Source organism: Aspergillus caelatus (genome assembly GCF_009193585.1).
Source record: "Aspergillus caelatus strain CBS 763.97 unplaced genomic scaffold BDV27scaffold_45, whole genome shotgun sequence".
Lineage (NCBI taxonomy): Eukaryota > Fungi > Ascomycota > Eurotiomycetes > Eurotiales > Aspergillaceae > Aspergillus > Aspergillus caelatus.
Window position 1 is genome coordinate 128130 of NW_022475308.1, and position 20889 is coordinate 149018.

Genomic DNA, 20889 nt, shown 5'->3' on the forward strand with positions numbered 1-20889 from the left:
TCTTTTAGCTCCCTTTGGACTTCTTTTTTTCCTTTTTGTTCGTTTTTTTTCTTTTTATTCAATTCTTTTCCCTCCCCTCCCTGGACTCCTCGCTCCCTCTTGAACCGCCGCATCGAAGTTCGGGCGGTCCTTGTGTGTGCTCTGTGGTTCTGGTTGCTGACCTCTTCCGTGAGGCTGCATCTGTGATCATTACCTCTTTTTACCCGCTTTTTCTTCCCACTAGCCGCACCTTGTTTTCTACACCCCCTTCGTCCAAACCCCCGTTGGGTCTTCCTCGATTCTCCTTCTACTCTCTTCTCCCCAATCCGGAGATTTACTAGATTCCCCCCCCATCAGAAGATATGTCTGAAGCTCAAACGAGGTCGTCTGCCTCTCGTGGCAGGGTATCCGCTCGCGGCGGTCGCGGTGGCTATAGCTCCAGAGGCGGTCGAGGTGGCAGCAGATCTGCAAAGGCAGACAACTCAGATAGCACACCCGCTACATTCGAAGACGAAGGAGAAATTGGTCAGATGAAGAAGAAATATGCAAACACTCTACCCATGCTAAAGGAATTGTTCCCTGACTGGACGGACGAGGATCTCGTCTTTGCGTTGGAGGATGCAGACGGCGACCTCGAGGAGGCAATTGATCGCATAACTGAAGGTTCGCCGTCGATCTCGATCCAATTTGTGATTTCTTGTCACACAGCTGGACTAACATTGGTTTTTGTCGTGATATAGGTAACGTCTCTCAGTGGGGAGAGGTAAAGAAGAAGACCACAGACCGGAGCCGCCCCAAGCCAAAGGAGGCGCAGAGCACCCCGACCGAGTCGACTAATGCTCCTATTCGAGGAGGCCGTGGACGTGGTGGATTTGAGAGCCGTGGTGGACGTGCTCGTGGAGATCGTGGTCGTGGCGGTCGCGGCGGTCGTGCTGGTGCCCACACCAATGGCAGCCGCCCAGAGAAGCCAGCCGCTCCTACCACAGTGGAGACAGCTACCCCCGAGGTCACCAAGACTGAGAAGCCGGCCGACGCTGAGCCAGCAGCTCCAGAACCAGCCGACGCCTCGAAGGAGACCCCCAAGGATGCATCGAAGGGCACTGGGATCCCCGAGGGTACCAAGAAGGGTTGGGCAAGTCTGTTTGCAAAACCGGCGCCTCCTCCCCAGCAGAAACCTGCTGCTCCCGCTCCGGTACCAGCCCCAGCTCCCGCTCCCGCTGCTGCGCCTGCCCCTGCGCCTGCCCCTGCGCCTGTCCCCGCTGCCGCTCCTGTTCCTGAGAAGCCTGCTGCCGAACCAGTGCCCGAGCAGAAGGAACAGCAGGAGCAGAAAGAGCAAAAGGCGCCTGAACCTGCACCCGTCCCGATTCCGCCTCCAGTTCCGGTTCCCATGGAGAAGGCACCTGAACCTGCTATTCCTCAGCCCCTCGAAAAACCTGCTGTCCCTGCCCCGGCTCCTGAAGTTGCAGCTCCCAAGGATGACTTGACCAAGACGAATCTTGCGCAGATCCCCGATGTTTCTCCCCCGGCTCCCACAGCCACCGCAGCTAGCACCATTGGCAGCGCCCTTGATGCTAACAATGCTGCCGCTGCCGCAACACCCACACGACCTGCACCTGCCTACCCCACCAGCGCACTTAAGCAGAGTGTTCGTGCTGCCGGTGCCCAGCGCCGTGTGATGGAACAACAAGAAGCAGTTGTCATGCCAGGGAACCATGCTGTCGACCGGGCTGCAGTGCAGTTTGGCAGCATGGGATTGAACGGCGATGCTGCTGACGTCGATATCGATGAGAACCGTGAAGATGCTGAAACTCGTGCCCAACCCCCTCAACACTCCCCCGTTGCTCCTCGTGCCTCCTTGCCTCCTTCTACTCAGGCCCAGCCCCAGGCCCAGGCTTCGACCGAGAGCCCCGCTGTCTCTCGCCCAGCCCCTGGACTCCCCCCCGTTCCTCAAGCCTCTGCTGCTGACTCTTCTTTCAACGACTTCGCCCGCTACACCGATGCTCACAAGCCCTATGACCCTTTCAGCCAGCAGGTGACCCAACCTCAACCTCAAATCCAAGAACCATTCGCCAACCAAGCTCCTGTCCAGCCGACCGTAACTACTGGCAGCGAGTATTCTCCCTTCTACGCCGTCGACCAGCGTCTCCCTTACAACTACTATGGCACCTATGGCCAGTCCCAGGATGCTACCGTGGCCCAGAGAGCCGCCGCTGGATTTGGCGTCTCGGGCGCGGAAGTGCAGCCCCATATTCCTACTACTCAACCTCCCAGCCGCTACGGCCATGTTGACGCACCCAACAGTGGTCACAACACTCCCAACCCCACCCTTCCCGGTGCTACTCAGACCCCGACTGCACAGCACATGCCCGGCCAGGGCGCTCATGCCTACGGATATGGATACCCCTATTTCTCCAACCCTCACTATGCTTCGTACATGAGTCAGATGAGCGGGCACCAATATGGCCGCAATCGCCCTATGTACGATGATGCTCGCAGATACGACGACCACTATATGTCTCACACGGCCCAGTATGGCTATGGAAGCCAGTATGGCCCGTATGGCAAGGCTGGAATGTACGGTCAGCCTCACGCTTTCTCTTACGACCACTCTTCGTCACCCGCCACTACCGGCAGCTTTGCGCAAGCCATGCCGGGCCGTGACACAGTCTACGGCCGTACTGGATCTGCCCAGCCATCGGAGAGCCAGCAGTCTGCAGCCGGCTCGAACACCTTCGGATCGGGCATGTCCGACGTCTTTGGTCGCTCCCAGGGTGGCTTTGGGCAGAATCAGCCTATCTCTCAACAGCCCCCAGTGACCACGGAGGAAGCCAAGACCTTTGACACCCCCAAGGCCGCTGGACCCAGCCCTTCCCTGGCTCAGGCTAACCGCCCTGGCTCCGCAACCAACAGCGTGCCAGGTCAGCCTCAGGCACAAACTGGCCTTCCCCCTCTGCAAGGCCAGCAAGGTCAACAAGGCTTTGGCACCTATCCTCACTTGAACCCTCAGTATGGGGGTCTAGGTGGACTTGGTGGACACCAGGGTGCAGCCACTCAAACCCACCACCAGGCTACTGGCTACGGTAACTACGGAGGCGCCGGCTTCGCTAATTATTATGGCAACACCGGCCGCGGTGGCTGGGGAGGCAATTACGGTCACTAAATGATGATGACGTTGCATTTTTCCCGAATGGCGGAATCCATATTTTGGCTCAGGGGGTGGTCAACCTGACTCAAAAGCTTTTTATATTTCGTCGGTTGTTATTTTATGTCACTCTCAAGTGTGTAATCTCTACTCTCCGTGGGAGCTTGGCTGGTTTTTTTTTTTTTTTTCCCTTTTTTTCCTCCCTTTGGACTCGAATTGTTATGCAGGGTTGCCTTCATGATGCTGTATTGAACTGAAAAAAATGTTGCCTTTCTGTTTCCCTTCCCCGTCATTTCTTTCCTCCTTGCTCTTGTACGGTTTCATGACATTGACCAATGTCTTACGTTTGTTCTGAATTTCCTTGATTCGCTTTTACGAAATCTTACTTCCCTATTGCTCTTGTCTACCTTGCATATCTTCCGCTTCCTGTACTACATATTGGGGTTCAGTTGGGATTACATCTATGCATTGAATGGGTTAGGACAAGGGACGGGGGAACAAAGAATGCAAGAATTAAACTGGGCGGCGTTGTATTTTCATGTCCAGCCGAAACAATTGGGTTCCTTTGCTACACGGCGTAGAGTGTAATATTCTCCAACCGAACCTATCATGTCTCATATATTGTTCAGTATCACTATCTTGGAGGGTTGGTCATTGTATCACCCCCTCCACGTCAATACAATATTTTTGAAAGCTCATCCTGGCTGTATAAACACTACCATTGAAGCAGTTAAACATCACGGGTTTACGGAGTACAGGCTCAATGGGGAAAGCGGACAGGTGATATCTTCACTTTCCTACATTCGGCTAGTCTCAGATCTGATCTCTTCTCCAGTTGAGCCATGGATTCTGGTTCTATACCTCTGTCTATGACTGCACTAATAACACTAACGTTGCCTTCAAGTGTTTGATTTTAACTCTCAACTCGTTGCGAGCTCTGATGATGATCGCCCAAAGCTCGGGCTGGCCAATCCAGCCACTCAGCCCAGTCTGATCCCAGGTACGTGATGATGGATTCAACCAAAAATCGCCCGCCGTCTCCAAAAGCCCACATGTCGCGCCGTGCATGAAGACAAGCGGCATAATACGCCAGCACCACAAGAGCCTCAGGGCATCGCACCGCGAGAAGATCAATATATTCCGGAGAAACCAATATCGGCCAGGCAGTAATCTCTGTGATATTACCGCCTTGCTTCCCATGTGAGCATGCAATTATCGCATGCTGCAACGATTCTATCGCTTGCGTATATGTATTGGTGATAGAGGGGCCTAGTTTGGCCGCCTTGATGAGGGCTAAGAGCTTGGCGCAGTCGGGGTCAAGTCCCATAATCCTTGAAAACCGTTTCTCACCATCCAGAATTAGTGGCTTCAATGCAGACTCTCGAAGCATGCCCCATGAATTCGCGGTGATTGCACGTATGCCACGGTGTAGTCGGAAACTGCTCACCAGTTGGTCCAGGAAGTGATCAAAATCTGGAGCTCTGTTGATTAATACGTCGCAGAGGAGGTGCACGTTAAGAAGGCCGGAAAACAAAAAGAGCGGAACGCATGTCTCTTTGTTCACTTCGAGCTCCAACCCATTGAAGATTGTTAATGCGTGCGTTTGGAGTTGTGCTGCGTGGTGATGATAAAACTCTTGCTCCGCTGGACGCAAGGTGCTCAGATGTAGGCCACTGAGGGCCAGTAGCTCATTCATGAGATATGGAGAAGACATGCAAATCTGTAGAGTTTCGGGAGAAGCGATTACCGTATTCAAGCTCCCGTGGAATGTGTTTCGTGTTTCTGTCATCAAGTGGTGTAAAAGCTGCATGTGAAGCATGTTGACTGGCGCATCTTGGAGAAGTGAGTCGGACCTCGGACTCGAAACATCAGACAGCTGATCTCTTGCCACAGGCCCTGCGGGGGAAGAGGCTGGCGAAATGTTGGTGCGAGATTTCATAGCACTCCGAAAGATATCCGCGTATTCGCAAAAGCGTTCGGAAGTGATACAGTTGGTACATGTCGGCCGCTTTTCGTCACACTGTCCCAGTTAAGCGATGCTAACGCCAGCGCTGTCTAAGGATCGCTCTCTTACTTTTATATGGCGTCGCTTGCATTCCAGACATCCATTGCGCGACTTTTTATGCGTTCTGCGCGGCATGATTATGATCGATGTCGATCCACATCCCCAGAAAGAAGCTACTGACCATTCATGTGGGTGACTGCGGTCTGTTCGCCAACTTGTTCCTTAAACGCTATCGAATCAAGTCCCCCATGTACGCATACGCTGCTAATAGTTCACTGCAGATTTTGGTTCCTGCTCGACTCTAAAGAAAGCATCTTAGCGTATGAGGAGAGGGTTAGAAGGTGGGCGAAGGGAAGGGCCATAGAATAAGGAATCCGCGTATGCACGGGCCACTTTGATGTCGGATCCACTCCCGGATTCGATACGCGTATTCGGTCGATTTCCTTTAGGAAACAGTGCAGTCTATAGAGGCTTCGTGCCAATTTCTTTACACGTATAGCGTATCCCTCCTCTGGCGCAAGGACGTCTGCTTTTCCAGCGTTCGGACATATAAATTCAGAATGGGTCACCCCAGAACCATAGGGGTGGTCCCAGAATACTCCCCCAAAGATACCAAACGTCTCTCACAACAATGGCGCAACTTGAGCCTTATGTAGGGGATTACTACCTCTGGGCATATCTACCATCAGTCCCAGCAGCTGTTATCTTTCTCCTGCTCTTTCTAGGCGCCACCATCTACCACTTCTGGAAGTTATGGAAAATGCGAGCTCGGTTCTGTCTCGCCTTCGCCATTGGAGGCATATGTGAGCGCCGCTTTATCCTTAGTTAGATCGCATTGAACGACCCTAACAATATTGCAGTCGAGGTTATCGGATACGGTGGACGAGCGGCTGCTTACAGCAGAACTGGTGAAATCCTGCCTTACTGCATCCAAAACGTGTTCATCCTTCTTGGCCCGGTTCTCTTCGCCGCATCAGTGTACATGACCCTCGGCCGCATCATCCGCAGTGTCCGAGCCGAACATCACTCTCTGATCCGAGTCAATTGGTTGACGAAAGTCTTTGTCCTGGGCGATGTGCTGTCCTTCGTGGTCCAAGGTAGCGCAGCAGGCCTGATGGCGACAGGATCAAACGCGAAGATGGGGAAGAACATCGTGGTCGTCGGTCTACTGATTCAAATTATCATGTTCGGGCTGTTTATTGTAACTTCGATCATGTTCCAAAGACGTATGCATCATCATCCAACAGCCCAGGCACTCGACCAGGCGATTCCCTGGAAATCTCACTTGCACACACTCTATGCAATCAGTGTGCTGATCATGGTTCGGTCCATATTTCGGGTAATCGAATATGCCATGGGTCAGGATGGGTACTTATTGAGCCATGAATGGCCAATGTATGTCTTTGATGCCTTGCTGATGTTTGCTGTCATGGTGATCTGGGGAGTGTGGTACCCGGGAGACCTCAACTTCCTGGTACAAAAGCCTTCCTCCGACACCATGAGCATGAACAGGCCTGAGGAAGGGTCACGGTGCCCATAAGATGGGCTATTCACGAAGCTGATGAACTTGAAAATGAAGCACTTCTGCTCAGAAGTGCACTCTCTACCTACTTTATTCTTGTGTATAACAGGAATCAATCACCCCATAGTCAGATAGATCAGATTCCTGTTTTACAATAAGCCTGGCCTATATACATCATTGACGACATTTAAACTGAACTAAATAAAACATCTATATCGCGTATAGTACATATGTGTGATCAGAACACAATCAGGCGAGAACAAACCCTCGAAGATATTTATATATAGCGGGAATAAAAACACGTTCGTAGGTAAAATATTAATGTTATTGACCACTCACTAGACAGGATGAAAGCCAGCTAAGCATGAGGGAAAAAATGCTAATTCCACCAACCCATTCAGTTAGGATCAGATACCTAGATAACCTTGTCATGTGGCCATCGGACCCCCAGCCACGGGTTACCAACGGGAACAACCATGGACACATGCCCCTAGAAGCAAGTGAATTACCAGGGAAATCAGAGGAATGGCTGTAAAGGTTTCCACGGAGGAAGAAAGCAATTCGGAATGTATACGTGTACATACAAAATCACTGACGAGATCAAGCACGTCATTTGGAGATTCATTGACCTCTCGATCCCTGTGGGCGAAAAACCTGGTGTAGCAAGGAAAACACTTGATCCCTATGATGCTTTATAAAGGTATTTCTTAGATATGTCCAGGTATTGGGTCTCTAATGGTTTATGGCCGTGAATTGTGAGTGCGTGGATGGCTGTGGTTGAAGTTTTACAGGATATACTAGTAGTTTGGTGACATTCTAGAAGGCTTTAGGTTCATGGACGTCATATTTGAGCTTGATATGGACAGAGTGATTTTAAACGTGCTACGAGGAAATATAATGATGATTGAATAATGGATGTAGGGCTACGTTGGTCTCTTACTGTTTTGTCCATTGAGGTTGTCATGTGTTTATATATATATATAGAGAGCGTTTCCCCCTGTAAACATTGTTCAAGTACTATTCGGATTTATAAACTAAGTTCGATATATTTTAACATCCCAACAGAGTCGCAAGAGGGAAGTAGAACTGTCAGCAATGGAAAATCTATTTTGCCCAGAATGAGCTGCGTAGTCCATATAGTCCAGAACTTTTGCAGGCGGGATGTCTCACTGTGATGCGATGGGCCCGCGATCTTCCTGCCTTAAAACACTTAGGCAGTGATCAACGATGGACGTGCTTTTATTAAGCCACCCACTTAGGCACTGATAGTTAGTGATGGGGAAAGGGGCCAAGAATCGAAAAAATTTGAAATCTGAGAAAAGGGGAACTGAAACACCTTGCTTCTGCCTAATGCGCTCCATCGGATTGGAAAATTTACCTGTCACTATTGATTCATTATAGATCTGGCTTCGATTTAGATAATAGAAACTCCCAATCAGTGATGGAATTACGCGTTTACCACTCTGAATCCACTATCATGCATATTCGAGTGCTTTGGTGTCAAGGAGAACCTGATCTACGTAAAAACGGCGGAGCTGGTATGGATTATAAACTTCGCAACGGAAGTTAGTAGCGTGAAGCAAAAGACAATCTGTGTATTGATCGTCGTGTTCTATATACAGAAGCCGAAAGTTATCAGAGCCCACCCAAGAATGAAACAAAAGTTTAAATTAAGAAAGAAAGAGACTTGTTCAAGCAAACGCATTCTATAAGCGCAGATGCCACTGCGGTGCATTAGCCGTCAATGAAACTATAAGTGGATTGTATAAAGTCAAACCAAGTTCAGGCAATCATGCGGAGACCCCCAAGCCTTCGCCACCGGCCTTGTGATACGGCGGCTTCGCACCATCTGCGCTTGCTGGGTTGAAGCGCCAAACCCCACCAGTCTTGTCGCCTTCGAGCGATGTAAGGCCGGCCTTTCTAGCAAGCTGTAAGAGCCCCTGGTCCTCGTTTTCATCTACGCGGTTGAAGAAGCGGCGCTCCCATTCCCGGCCCTCGGACTTTTCAACTTTGCGAAGCTCGCGTTGGGCGTTCTCAATCTTTGACTTGGCCACAGACACGGCGTCCATGTCGCCCCGCTCGATGCCTGATGCCACGTCCCGCCAGGCACGCCGACTTTCGTAAAGGTCTTGATCCTCCAGTGGGGCCAACTGGAGCGGAGTAGTCTTGTTATCCTTAACCACGTACGTCTCCACTTCATCCTTGGTTCGGGCATTCTTGATGGTGAATTTATCCGACCATTGCCCATCGACAGTGTACAAAGGCTTCTTCTCTCCTTCGCTCTCCTTATACAAGATAGCGTTAAATGTGTTTTTCTTTCCACTTAGCCAGCCTTTACCGGAGTAGTCGATTTTAGCCACGTAGCCAGTGCTGCTAACAATCCGTGTCGTTTTTTCCAGCTCCACGAACGGAGTTCCATAGATCAAGGATTCAATGTGCAAACTTGGAAGTGTGATAATGTACTGTTCCTTCTGGGCCGGGTCGTTCTTATCCGCGTTGGGTGGGGTGACGGTCAGGAGGGCGTGCCCGATCTGCTTGATTTGGATAGTGCTTGAAAACGAGGCCTTCTGGGCGTTGTAACCTTGTAGCTGTACAAGAATAACGTTAATAATGACCCTCTGGAGCAAAAAATAAGAATCAAAAAGAAAAAAAAGACGCAGACTTACTTCTACCCCATGTTTCTCATTCCGAATCGCATAGGCGGTTGCTGGGGGGTGGTGGCTGACTTCGGTCAGCCTCCCGCGGTCGAAAAAGACTTGTTCTGGGGTGTCCACCTACCTGACTTGTTCACTGATCAATGAGGTTTCCCCGACATGCTCGTCAGTGTTCCACTTGCCCAGGAAGAGCTCTCCCAAGAAGGGGTTCAGGGGCTTCTTCTCACTACCCAGTTTCTCGCTACGGGTACAATATTGCTGGTGGAGGGTGCTAATGAACCATTTCAGAACAGCTAGGGCTCTTTTCTCGGGGTCCGCTTCTGTAGCTGGGGCCACGAAAAGGTTCGGATGCTCAGCCCAGTAGGCGGAGTACTCGGTCAGGGAAGTGGAGGAAAGGATAAAAGGTGGAGCGGTCAAGGAAGAGAGGTCGCCGTTGAAAGAGGCGATAGACTTTAAAAGGGCTCACCAGTTAGTTGAAGAAATGAACTGTCAATTGAAGCAGGTTGTGATGTACCTTGAGGAAACTTGACCAGGAGCCTTTGCTGCTGGCGGGGATTGCATCCTTGCTGGAACTCATCTTTTGCTAGGTAGTTCTGAATTTCTAAAGAAGAAAAGTTTTTGATTTCGAGTTACTGATCTAACGGGAAAAAGTAGTCACTGGAGCCAGCAGTAACAGTCTTGGGGCGGAGGGGGGGGGGGTGTTTGACAAAAGGTAAAGAATATGGCGAAGTGGGGAGAAAGGGAAGAAGAGCAATGGATAATGAGGGTGAAGCCAGTTAGTTGGGTTTAGACTCCGTAGGTGAAATGCCCACGCGAACGGTCGTAACACTAGTCCCATTGCGACGTCATGTCCCCCGCCGCCGTCTTTTTTTCCTTTGGTTGGTTTGAAACTCTTGGGTCCCTTCCTGCATGCATCTTTCTTTTACCGTCGGTACAGACATCGAAAAGTCATTGGCATTGGTGAGAATCTTCCCTTAGTCGAGGTCTAATTTTGCCACCTCACCTCTTATCCTCGGTTGGATCTTTGGACTAAGGGGTCAACTTTGCTTTTATTCTCCGACAATATTGATGTATCGGGACAACAGTAAAGAATGCCATACAATAAAATAATAAAATAAAAGCCAAAGAAAAAAAAAGGAGAAGAAGGAAAAGACGCCACTTAAAACATCGGGAGTCTTGTCACAGGTTGAATTTGAGATTCCTGGCCGTTTTAATATTGAGGCTTGTTTTCCCTGGTGGAGATCTTATCAGATGACTTGGCTCTCAGCGTGGCTTGCACCTGATTTATCACGAGTCGAGCTGTTCGGTCCCCTTTTCCACGCAAGCAACCTATCCTCCCCCTTCAAACCTCAGCTGTCGGCTTTCTTTCGGATACGCATTTTTGGTCCTGTCTCTTTATTGCCTTTGTGCGTGACGCGTACCCGTCACCTTTGAGGCTTTTACGCCTCGCACAGGCAATCTAGCAATTGTTGTCTGTGTCTGGGGACTTACGGCAACTGTATTTTCACTTATTAATTCAAGGATTGGTTGATCATGGAAAGCGAGATCCTAAACACTCCAAAAAAGACTTCTGAGGAGTTTGAATAAACCTGAAAGGCCGGTCCTGAAGGGAAACGTCCATGTGTTATATAAACACTGTTATCTATCCACGCCTTTGTCCCTTCTCCTCTGTCAAGTCAATTGCTCTGGATAAAAGGTGAAATGGAAAAACACGCGAAAATGGGCTGATTTTCAGACAGGATGTTATGGTCCTTGTGACGAAAACTTGTTCTAGCCAACAAGTAGACCAGCCAGGTTACTGTGTATGGTGATCAGTGGGCCGTTGAGACTCAATAATTATAACAAATTCTTGCCAAATCAACAATTGTGAGAGCACGTCAAAATTGGCTCCATCACATTAGTTGGGTCGTCATGTGTCTGGTCGTCGCAAAACCCATCTGGTCCCATTGTGATGATCCTCCTGAACAGCTCCTGTTGCGGCTCCACTTGGTTGCGGATCCTCCTTAGTCAAGAACCGATGGGTAACGGGAGCTATCGGAAAGCCGTGTACGGAGTACTCCTAGAACCCAAACGGGTCCTGCTACCGTCTCCGCCGACTGAAACAATTACTTCATGGGAACACGCGTAGTAGTTTTCGGCCTATTGTTTGCGCCGTTGGTCATCCAGGGGTCTAGTTGGACTGCAATGTCGATCCTGTTCCCACTCTTGGGCCAAGCTATAGACCTGCGGCTCCGCTCCCGAACCTATAGTGGCCATGGGCGTGGCTAGGTCTCAGGCACATCATTGGCTCCGCGCATTGTACGGGGACTCTGGTATTTCTATGGTCGCCCTGTGAAGCATGTGCTACTCTTCACATTGTCTTCCCGCTGGGCTCTGAGCGCTCAGGCACCAATGATATCGAGTTGGCCCCATTTGGCTGCGTGGTCTGGCCACACTTCAGGCTGATGATGTGATGATAGTCGTGCTAAAAATGAAATTCTATTCTGCAAAACGCGCAATGCAAAGAGCATTGGGGGTCTGTCTCCTTTTCCGATTTTGTTCATTTAAGATGCAGATGGTGTCAATATGTCTGCTCATTGAAGCACTGTATCCAAAACAGATTTCTCTTTTCCAGTTCTCAGTCTCTCTTTTCAATGCTTTCTCTTGGCTTTCGCCCTGCCGCTCATTCCAGTTAGCCTCTAAGACAACTCAATGTCAAATCTTTCTACACAGTCGTTCATCCAGTGACCCAGTGCCTAATCCCTGGAGGAGTTCAACCAATTTCATTCTCTAGTTGACCATTGTCTTTCCTTTGTTGTCCCTGCAGTTGGCCTGAGCCATGTTCAAGTCTGCTTCTGTCAAGTCTGTCTCTGTCCATGAGCGAGAAATCCCGACGATGTCGGACAGATCGTCTCTCAATTCTGCTACCACTCAAGTTGCCACAGAGGAGCATCTAGCTCCTCGGGAAGACTTCGGGCAACCCCCTGGCACCCCCAATACGCTTGTTCCTGTGCAATCTGAGCAAGGCTCTGATTTGCAAAAAGAGCCTGTTGCAGATGATGATGACTTTGAAGAAGCTGATGCAGAACAATATAAGCGGTTCTCACCCGCACGAAAAATTATTATTGTTTCTATCCTCTCGTACTGTGCCTTTCTTGCTCCTATCTCCTCAACAGCCATCCTGGCCGCAGTTCCAGAGATATCCAAGACCTTTAAAACGACGGGGGATATAATCAATGCTAGCAATGCACTTTATCTGACGTCCATGGGAGTCGCCTCTCTTGTCTGGGGTCCTCTTAGCCAGGTTTGGGGCCGTCGCCCCGTAAGTTTCACCTCTATGTTTTAGGATTCTTTGTCTAAGACCTTCCATTGACAAGTGTTTCTCTTTAGATCTTTGTCGCAAGCGGCGTTCTCTTCTTCGTTTTTACGGTTGCCACGGCCTTGTCTCCTAATCTTCCTGCCTACTTCGTCTTCCGTATCCTCACTGCTTTCCAAGGGACATCCTTCCTTGTTGTCGGTAGCTCCGCCATCGGAGATGTGTATGAGCCTCGTAGCCGAGCATCAGCAATGGTATGGCTTCTGTCAGGGAGTATGACTGGACCTGCGGCTGGCCCTTTCCTCGGTGTATGTCTTGATCCCACCTATGATCAATCATCTAGTGGGCAGTGGCTAACATGACGACTCAGGGTGTCATTGTGACCTTCCGATCATGGAGGGTAATCTTCTGGCTTTTGTCTGCGATGAGCGGGTTTTCCGCCTTGATGCTCATTTTTCTCTTTCCTGAGACGATACACTCTAAAACCGATGGTGATCTGGCCGGGAAGAGTCTTCCCGAACAGAGCAAGCTCCTTTGGCAGCGTGTGTCACCCGTTCGTGTGATAACACTGACCTTCTCATACCCAAACATCCTCATCACCGGTCTAGCCGCCGGTGCCCTGGTCTGGAACCAATATGCTCTTTTAACCCCTATCCGTTACATCCTCAACCCTCGTTTCCACCTAAACAGCCCTATTGAATGCGGTCTCTTTTACCTTGCTCCAGGAGCTGGCTACCTGGCTGGCACCTTCGTCGGGGGTCGCTGGGCCGATTATTTTGTTCGAAAGTACATTAAACGTCGCAACGGCCTCCGAATCCCAGAGGACCGGCTGCGCTCTTGCCTAGCATTCGTGTGCGTCGTCGCCCCGGGTTGCATCCTCATCTACGGCTGGACACTCGACCAGGAGGTCGGTGGTATCCCCGTTCCCGTTATCGCCATGTTTCTACAGGGCGTCGCACAATTATTCTGCTTCCCAAGTATCAACACCTATTGCCTTGACGTGATGCACGATCAGGGTCGCAGCGCAGAGGTCATCGCAGGCAACTACCTCTTCCGGTATGTTTTTGCCGCGTTGGGCACCGGCGTCGTCTTACCAGCCACCAAGGCAATGGGTGTGGGTTGGTTCAATACAGTCTCGGCTTTGTTTCTGGTCATTGCTGGGGCCTTAGTATGGCTAACGGCTGAATACGGCCCTAAGTGGCGCGAAGCCATCGATTCCAAGCATCAGCAGAAACAAGCTCGAGAAAAAGAAGCACCTTCCGAGAATGTCTAGGGGCTTCTTACAAAAAAAAAAAAAAAAGGTAGATGCAAAGATATATTTATGTCGTGCTTAATGTGCCAGGCATGATACAATAGAGGATTATATGGGATAGATCCAAAAGTACTTGGGTTTTTGGCGTTTTTTAGACCACATAATGTATATATTGTTATTCTCGTGTTTTATGGCATGGCGTTTGGCTTTTGTGAATACCCATTTGGTTCTCCCTGTACATAGTCACAGTCTACATTAGTGTTAGATACCGAATTGGGAGATAATGAGATATCTCTCGTTGACACGGACAGTAACCTGCTTTCAAATTATTCTTCCGCACTGTAGGATAATGCACTATTGATCTAACACCGACTGCCATATCGTCTTTAGTAATAGAAGAAAAAAAAACTTCCCTTGCACTTACAATATTTGGTTCACCCAACCCCCGGAAGCATTTTTTTCTTCTGCACGAATTTTCGCCCGTCCTGACGACCTTTCTCCACATCCACAAAACTAATCATGATCATAGCAGCAGTACAAATAGCAAAGAGAAACGGAAACCCCATCCAATTGTTTTGTGTATCGTTGATGATGGCTTGGATGACATTCGGGCCGATGATCGAGGACTATATGGACACTGTGAGTACGCTCCGATGTGGCTGTGGATGGCAGACTTACGGCACGGTTGGTGATGCCGAACACAGCGAAAAACATGTTATCGTACCCTTGGGGCATGAGCTCGCTGATCATTGTTTGGGCGTACTATTTGGGATTACTATAATTATAACCTCAGAACTTTCGAAAAAGAGACGAACGTACGGCGTAGTATGGAGCTTGAAAGAGACCAAAAACAACGTTATAGAAGTAGAACTCCCACTGTTTAAAGCATACCTTGTTAGTGAAAGACTCGTAGACTTGTTTGACGTAGCCGGTGTATCGAATTGACTCACCCGATGATGATATCCGATGCGTGTTGTCCACAAACCTAACATGCCCCAGAAAGGGATGAACACACTGAAGAAATTGGTAACAAGAAACATTCGCTTGGTGCTTATTTTGAAATATTTCTGGATATACCAGAACCCGAAGGTCGACATGGTCGAGGTTACTGCTTGAACGATTCCCAGATATGTCAGTTGGAGAAACGAAAATGATACCTCATTGTTCTGGATTATGCTGACGAGTGTCCCTGAGGTGAGACTTCGTTAGCTGTGATCTTGATCTTCTCAGTTTGACACGTGGAGTACACAGCAGAAACCTTACCAGTCGTGTTCAGTCCATCAGCCAGCAAAAAGTAAGCAACAAAGTAGAGAAACGTTTGTGGCAGTGACCGAACTTCTTGGAGTGCTACCCATAATTGCTTGAAGCCAATCGTTGCATAACTGGAGCCCTTTGGAACTGGGGGCCCAGGGCGCTTCTGCTGGAAAATGAACCACCAAAAGCCTAGGACGACCCAGTCTGAAGACCGTTAGCCAGGATACACGAAGCGAATAGAAGCTCAGGTCATACTTACAGGAGTTTGTCAGACACAAAGCAAGATTATTTGAATAGTCATTTCCCTGGAGCGGCAGCAAAACACTCAAATTGAGGGCAAGTGTTAAGAGATATCCAATGTTACTGTGCGCAGTCGACACGTTGCTACGATGCATTAGCGCCTACTCAGCAAGGTAGATATAAGATAGTTTCTCAACCTGATATGGTTTCTTTCCAGCGACTCTATCGCGTCATACTCCTCAATAGTGATTTTGTCTTCGCGCAGATCTTCTTCACGGGCTTTGCGGACGTGGGGCATAAAACGAGCAAGCCGAGGAAAAACAGCTGCGTAGAATACCAATGTCGCACCATAAGCAACATATGCGACCACGTACATGCCCATTGCTGCAGGCCATTGATTGGGATGCTTGATTGCCATCATACCGTACTGCAAAGCCCAACAGACCACGGTGAGGACTAAGAGTAGCCAGCGGCCAAATGAGCCATAATCTGCAGCACTGCCCAGCCAAACAAAGATCACCGTCATAAAAGTAAAACAAAGTCCATTGGCAATTAGAACGACTGACGAGACGGAGCGAGTGCCTCCAGCCCAAGGAACCACACACGCAGATGACGCTGTGCAAGGTTCATGTGGCTCCGCCCCTGGCTGCCAGCCCGCACCAGTTAGAGCCCATTGGAATCTAAGGGGGTTCGATTAGTCCACCTTATGATATTGTCGGCCCAGCGCGCTTACAGTGCTTGAGAATAAGAACCAGGACCAACTCCATTATCACCTGAAGGCCAAGGCAACCCAAGTCAGGGAGGACCAGAAGCAAGAGACCTCAAAGAGCTCACCATTATAGTATAGGTAGTAAGACCATAGCTCTTTCCTGGTCGTTGTGGGCTGCTCATAGTCCTCCTTGGCTCTGAAAAGGTGGTCAAGCTCATCCCTTGAGGGGAGCCGTTCTTGCTGCGGTACTATACCCTGAACAGTGACATCAGCCTTGCTAGTAGAGTCAGGACTTTCTTGAGTAGCCCTGTTACTAGTAACACTCAAATCCATCGAAGATACGTCTTCATTCACACTCCGATCGTCGTGCGATATGACGATTGTCCAGCAAGGAATAAAGCGTTCCTTGTCGCCCTATTTTGGAAAGGATGTCTGTGGTGGTTATTCAGTCGAGAATAGACGAAAGGATGGGATAGATCAGTAAGGATTGTAGAGAGAAACGGCAAATATGAGACAACGATAGTGATCGGGAGATAAGAGATCGTACACTGTGGGATACTACGGTGGTACTTGGTAATTGTGAATCAAGGATGAGTAGTAGATGATAGAATAGGGTGCATTTATCAGAGAGATCATCCATCGAATCGGATCCGTTGATCTCCTCTTCTTTTTACCCCGCAATGAAGGGGGTTTAAATGTATCGCTAGCGTCCACTTTTACCATTCCTCGCTGGTGTCGGTGTTGGTGTTTTTAATTATCCATGATTCGTTGAATACTTTCCTGTCATGAAAGGGTTCACGTGAATCAAAAGTGTTGCCTGAAACCAATTAAGGCAATCAATCAATCAATCATACAAAACAGGGTTTGTATGTTTTGTATGTACTGTACTGTACCTTCCAATTTTGTTTGTATCTCCTCTCTCTCACACTTCAAGATACGTCCAAGTCTCTTTTTACTCACTATTAGTCTTTTTTGGATTCACTATTATTGGCCCAACTAGTGGGCTGATGTTTAGATCCCCTCTCCCCCGCGTGGGTCTCCTTGCAATCCATTTAATAACAACGGAACTACTACTCCACTCCACACCCATCTGCCTCTTACCACCACCACGCGGGTCACTCTCCATCTCTCTTCAGCCCCTCACTCTGCAGTTGCTGAGATGCAATCCACAGATCTGCGTAAGAAAGTCGGCCAGGTACGAGCAAGGCTTCCTAACATGACTTTCGAACAAACAACGCCAATGAACAATGAACTAAGTACCACCTTTGTATAGCTTTTTGCGGTCGGCTTTCACGGCCTTACTCCCAGTCCCGAGATCAAAACCCTAATCCACGAATATGGCTTGGGGGGCATTGTTCTTTTCAAGCGAAACATCAGCGATGCAGTCCAGTTGCAAGTAGGTCACTCTAGTCATACGATGATAGATACCAAAAAAAAAAAAAAAACATCGCTGACACTCTTAGTCTCTAACCCACGCTTTACAAGACGAAGCGAGACTAGCGGGGCATGAATTCCCCCTGTTTATTGGTATTGACCAAGAGAATGGATTGGTCACCCGGATTTCACCTCCTATTGCTGCTCAACTTCCTGGGCCTATGGCTCTTGGAGCGACTTATGCCCCAGAGCTTGCTAAGGAAGTCGGCACCGTCACGGGCGAGACACTGAGACTATTTGGGATCAACATGAACTATGCACCTGTGTGCGACATTAACTCAGAACCCCTAAATCCAGTGATCGGAGTCCGCAGTTTTGGAGATCACCCTGGATTGGTGGGAAGACTGGCATGCGCCACTGCTCAAGGACTCCGAGAGCAAAAGGTGGTTCCCAGCGTCAAGCATTTCCCAGGACACGGAGATACTGCTGTGGACTCCCACTATGGCCTTCCTGTCATCTCTAAGACAAGAGAACAGCTAGAAAAATGTGAATTGAGACCATTTAGCAGAGCTACAGCCGAAGGTATTGAGGCAGTGATGACAGCCCACATTTCGCTACCTGCTATTGACGACAGTCGGCTCCCTGCTACACTTTCTGCCGAAGCCTTGAATATATTACGGAAGGACATGAACTACGACGGTATGGTGATCACAGATTGTCTAGAGATGGATGGTATCCGTGCCTCATACGGTACTGAGCAGGGGGCAGTTCTCGCTTTAGGGGCTGGCTGCGACAGCATTATGGTCTGTCACACTTATGATGTCCAGGTAGGATCGATCGACAAGATCTGCGAGGCTGTAGAATCCGGAAAAGTGGCGGCTTCGCGTCTGGAGGAAGCTTTTCGCAGAGTGACTGCACTAAAAGCCCGTTTTCTGAGTTGGGACGCTGCGCTCAAGCCACAGAGCCTTAATGGGCTTACATATCTTAACCAAAAAGGCGCAAAATTAGCAAAAGACGCCTATTCTAGCTCGGTCACTCTTGTGCGCGATGCGCAGAGTATTCTTCCCTTGTCTCCTTCATCGAAGATTGCATTTCTCTTTCCGGGGGATAAGACACCGGCTGGCGGTGCAGTGGATGGGGAGGGATTGGGCAGGAAGGGATCTTATAACGCCTCCGTTTACCTCGACATCCTTAGACAATGGAATAATCAAGCCTTCGAGATTCGATACGGGCCAACGGGTCTATCGACAGAGCAGCTCAGCCTTGTCGAAGCCGCAGATGTGGTCATATTCGCGTCTATCAATGCACAGGAATCAGCATATCAAAGAACGTTGGGTCTCGAACTTCCGCGCCGCAATCGTGCAATGGTTGCTATGGCACTCTGTAATCCCTATGACTTTCTGGGGGATTCGGATATTCAGACCTACGTCGCTACGTACGAGCCGACGGCAGAGGCTTTTACAGTGGCTGTGGAGCTTCTCTTTAGGCCGCACCTCGCAAAGGGGGCTCTACCTGTTGGGCCAGGGAAGCCTGCACCACGTTGGCTTGAAGTACGACAATACGCAGCTGCAACTGATTTTCCCCAGGTATATGATGTATGGCTCGCAGCCCTGCCCAATTATAAAGTATCTGCAGACAACCTAAATGAAGTAATAACCCCTCCGCCTCATGTTCTCCCTGTTGAATCACACCATCTCGTTGCCAGAACAAACTACCCAGAGTCCAAAGTCGTTGGATTTTGTCTCCTCTTCGTGGCCGCCCAGCGGGATACTGTCTGTGTCCAACTTGCAGCGCTTGCGGTTGATCCGAGATTGCAGGGACGGGGAATAGGGACCGCCTTACTTGCAGAGTGTCAGGCTTGGATGGAGAATACATTCAAGAAATCTCGTCTAGAGCTGGGAAGTACATTTCCACGTTTCTGGCCTGGGCTTCCCATTGACCTGCCGACGAATGTCCAGGAATTCTTTGTTCATAGGGGATTCCAGCTGAACCCCCCAGTTCCACGGTCTGTTGATCTCTATCAAGATATCAAAGAATTTCAAAGTCCAGGGTTGTACGTCACACGAGCTAAGGAGCGAGGATATACCTTCCGTCCTCTAGAAACTGCAGACTACCAAGAATGCCTTGTTGGCCAGGAGAAGAACTTCTCGTATAACCAAGTATGTGTTTTAATATACTGCCTGTCACCTCTAAGCGCTTATAAAGTACTGATATCTTTCATAGGCCTGGGTTCAGATGTATCATAAACTTGACCCTAGCAAATACCCGTCCAGTGTAATGACCGCATTTGACCCTAACGGGAAGCAAGTAGGCTGGACGCTAATGCTTTCCCATGAGTCTCCCATGCTCAAGCCGCATTGGGCATTCCCTTCTCTCTGTGGACCCAAAACCGGCCTCATTGGTTGTGTCGGTGTCGACACAGATTATCGCAAAGAAGGAGTTGGGCTTGCCTTACTCTGCCATGCGATCGAAGATATGAAGCAAAGAGGAGTTGAGGGGGTTTTTGTTGACTGGGTGAGCCTCGAAGGGTGGTATGAGAAGCTCGGGTTCAAGGTCTGGTGGAGTTGCCGAACGGGGGCGATGCAACTTGACGCTTGAGAATGATATGAACAAGGTCCCTCAGAGCTGCAACTAAATTGTCACCGTGAAGTTTACGATGTAGCCTTCAACCCTTGTGCGCTGACGACACATTGATCCCATTTTTATTTCTGGGAATTAAGTATATAAAGGTTATTCTAAGCCGAAACGAAGTTTTTTCTCTAAAATCAGGAGTAGACAGACCCCTCTATCGATATAGTAGTTGGGATACTTTGCATTAGCATCTCAGAGCTTTCCGCGAGACGAGTGTAGAGAGTTCCTAGGCCTAGTAAACATATAGCCACATTCAATGGCATTAAGAATGGTTTTCCAGGAGATCCCATGTCCCCCAAAGGCTGATAATCTTGCAGCCGGCAGTATACTGTATTGTAGTGGCGGTACGAGGAAAGAAGTTGAATAAAAATAGAAAGATGAAGAAAGCTGTAAGTGCTATCACAAAGTTGCGAAACCCTCCGGTGTCCTGACCCATCGTAGACCACAGGCAGTCGGTTTTCACTAGAATGACCTTACTCCCAATCAACATTCTCTTGCAGATTTCTGGGAAGAGTGAACGAGGGAGGAGAGAGGGAAACCAAGGTCAATACAGAGACTCCAGAAGTTCCTCTTTACAGTTGCGGGACCAAAGCAAGATAGAGCAATGCTCATTATCTCTCGAATGGCTAACTAGCTAGAGAAAACCATTCAAGCAATTTTCCATTTCACATACGCTGATGTAACTAGTAAAACATGGCGAGCGTTAACCTCATAACCATCCATGACCTGGTACATACACGCCATAAGATTTTATATTAAACTGTCGAAAGGATTAGCACGACAACCACCAGTAAATCGTCTCGAACTGATAACCCAGTAAAGTAGCAAATTA

At 49.1% G+C, this 20889-nt stretch overlaps 7 protein-coding genes across 7 annotated transcripts; 4 read left to right on the forward strand and 3 right to left on the reverse strand.

Moving 5' to 3' along the window:
* Window positions 1-341: 341 nt before the first annotated feature.
* On the forward strand, window positions 342-3139 carry BDV27DRAFT_155595 (putative RNAPII degradation factor Def1; the record flags this gene model as incomplete). Its single annotated transcript, XM_032072174.1, has 2 exons — window positions 342-642; window positions 720-3139. 2 exons carry the CDS (start codon window positions 342-344, stop codon window positions 3137-3139), a joined length of 2721 nt encoding a protein of 906 aa, XP_031929915.1.
* Window positions 3140-3975: 836 nt separating this feature from the next.
* Window positions 3976-5432, reverse strand: BDV27DRAFT_85826 (uncharacterized protein). Its single transcript, XM_032077791.1, has 3 exons — window positions 5308-5432; window positions 5196-5250; window positions 3976-5141 (listed from the first exon to the last, which is right to left on the reverse strand). Exon 3 carries the CDS (start codon window positions 5058-5060, stop codon window positions 4035-4037), a length of 1026 nt encoding a protein of 341 aa, XP_031929916.1. The 5' UTR covers window positions 5061-5141; window positions 5196-5250; window positions 5308-5432; the 3' UTR covers window positions 3976-4034.
* A 69-nt stretch (window positions 5433-5501) lies between these two features.
* BDV27DRAFT_124852 (RTA1 domain-containing protein) lies at window positions 5502-6833 on the forward strand. Its single transcript, XM_032066191.1, has 2 exons — window positions 5502-5929; window positions 5987-6833. Exons 1-2 carry the CDS (start codon window positions 5758-5760, stop codon window positions 6664-6666), a joined length of 852 nt encoding a protein of 283 aa, XP_031929917.1. The 5' UTR covers window positions 5502-5757; the 3' UTR covers window positions 6667-6833.
* A 1487-nt stretch (window positions 6834-8320) lies between these two features.
* On the reverse strand, window positions 8321-10487 carry BDV27DRAFT_124854 (OSBP family protein). Its single transcript, XM_032066192.1, has 4 exons — window positions 9817-10487; window positions 9427-9752; window positions 9315-9369; window positions 8321-9236 (listed from the first exon to the last, which is right to left on the reverse strand). Exons 1-4 carry the CDS (start codon window positions 9877-9879, stop codon window positions 8439-8441), a joined length of 1242 nt encoding a protein of 413 aa, XP_031929918.1. The 5' UTR covers window positions 9880-10487; the 3' UTR covers window positions 8321-8438.
* Window positions 10488-12177: 1690 nt separating this feature from the next.
* On the forward strand, window positions 12178-13870 carry BDV27DRAFT_143333 (putative MFS transporter; the record flags this gene model as incomplete). Its single annotated transcript, XM_032070074.1, has 3 exons — window positions 12178-12603; window positions 12672-12905; window positions 12968-13870. The coding sequence occupies 3 exons, from the start codon at window positions 12178-12180 to the stop codon at window positions 13868-13870; spliced, it is 1563 nt and encodes a 520-aa protein (XP_031929919.1).
* Window positions 13871-13881: 11 nt separating this feature from the next.
* BDV27DRAFT_124857 (uncharacterized protein) lies at window positions 13882-17013 on the reverse strand. The gene is made up of 10 exons (XM_032066193.1): window positions 16178-17013; window positions 16077-16116; window positions 15541-16023; window positions 15363-15487; window positions 15113-15307; window positions 14800-15038; window positions 14669-14725; window positions 14528-14611; window positions 14274-14475; window positions 13882-14221 (listed from the first exon to the last, which is right to left on the reverse strand). The coding sequence occupies exons 1-9, from the start codon at window positions 16383-16385 to the stop codon at window positions 14284-14286; spliced, it is 1623 nt and encodes a 540-aa protein (XP_031929920.1). The 5' UTR covers window positions 16386-17013; the 3' UTR covers window positions 13882-14221; window positions 14274-14283.
* Window positions 17014-17647: 634 nt separating this feature from the next.
* Window positions 17648-20024, forward strand: BDV27DRAFT_143335 (putative beta-N-acetylglucosaminidase; the record flags this gene model as incomplete). Its single annotated transcript, XM_032070075.1, has 2 exons — window positions 17648-19585; window positions 19650-20024. The coding sequence occupies 2 exons, from the start codon at window positions 17648-17650 to the stop codon at window positions 20022-20024; spliced, it is 2313 nt and encodes a 770-aa protein (XP_031929921.1).
* Between the last annotated feature and the right edge of the window lie 865 nt (window positions 20025-20889).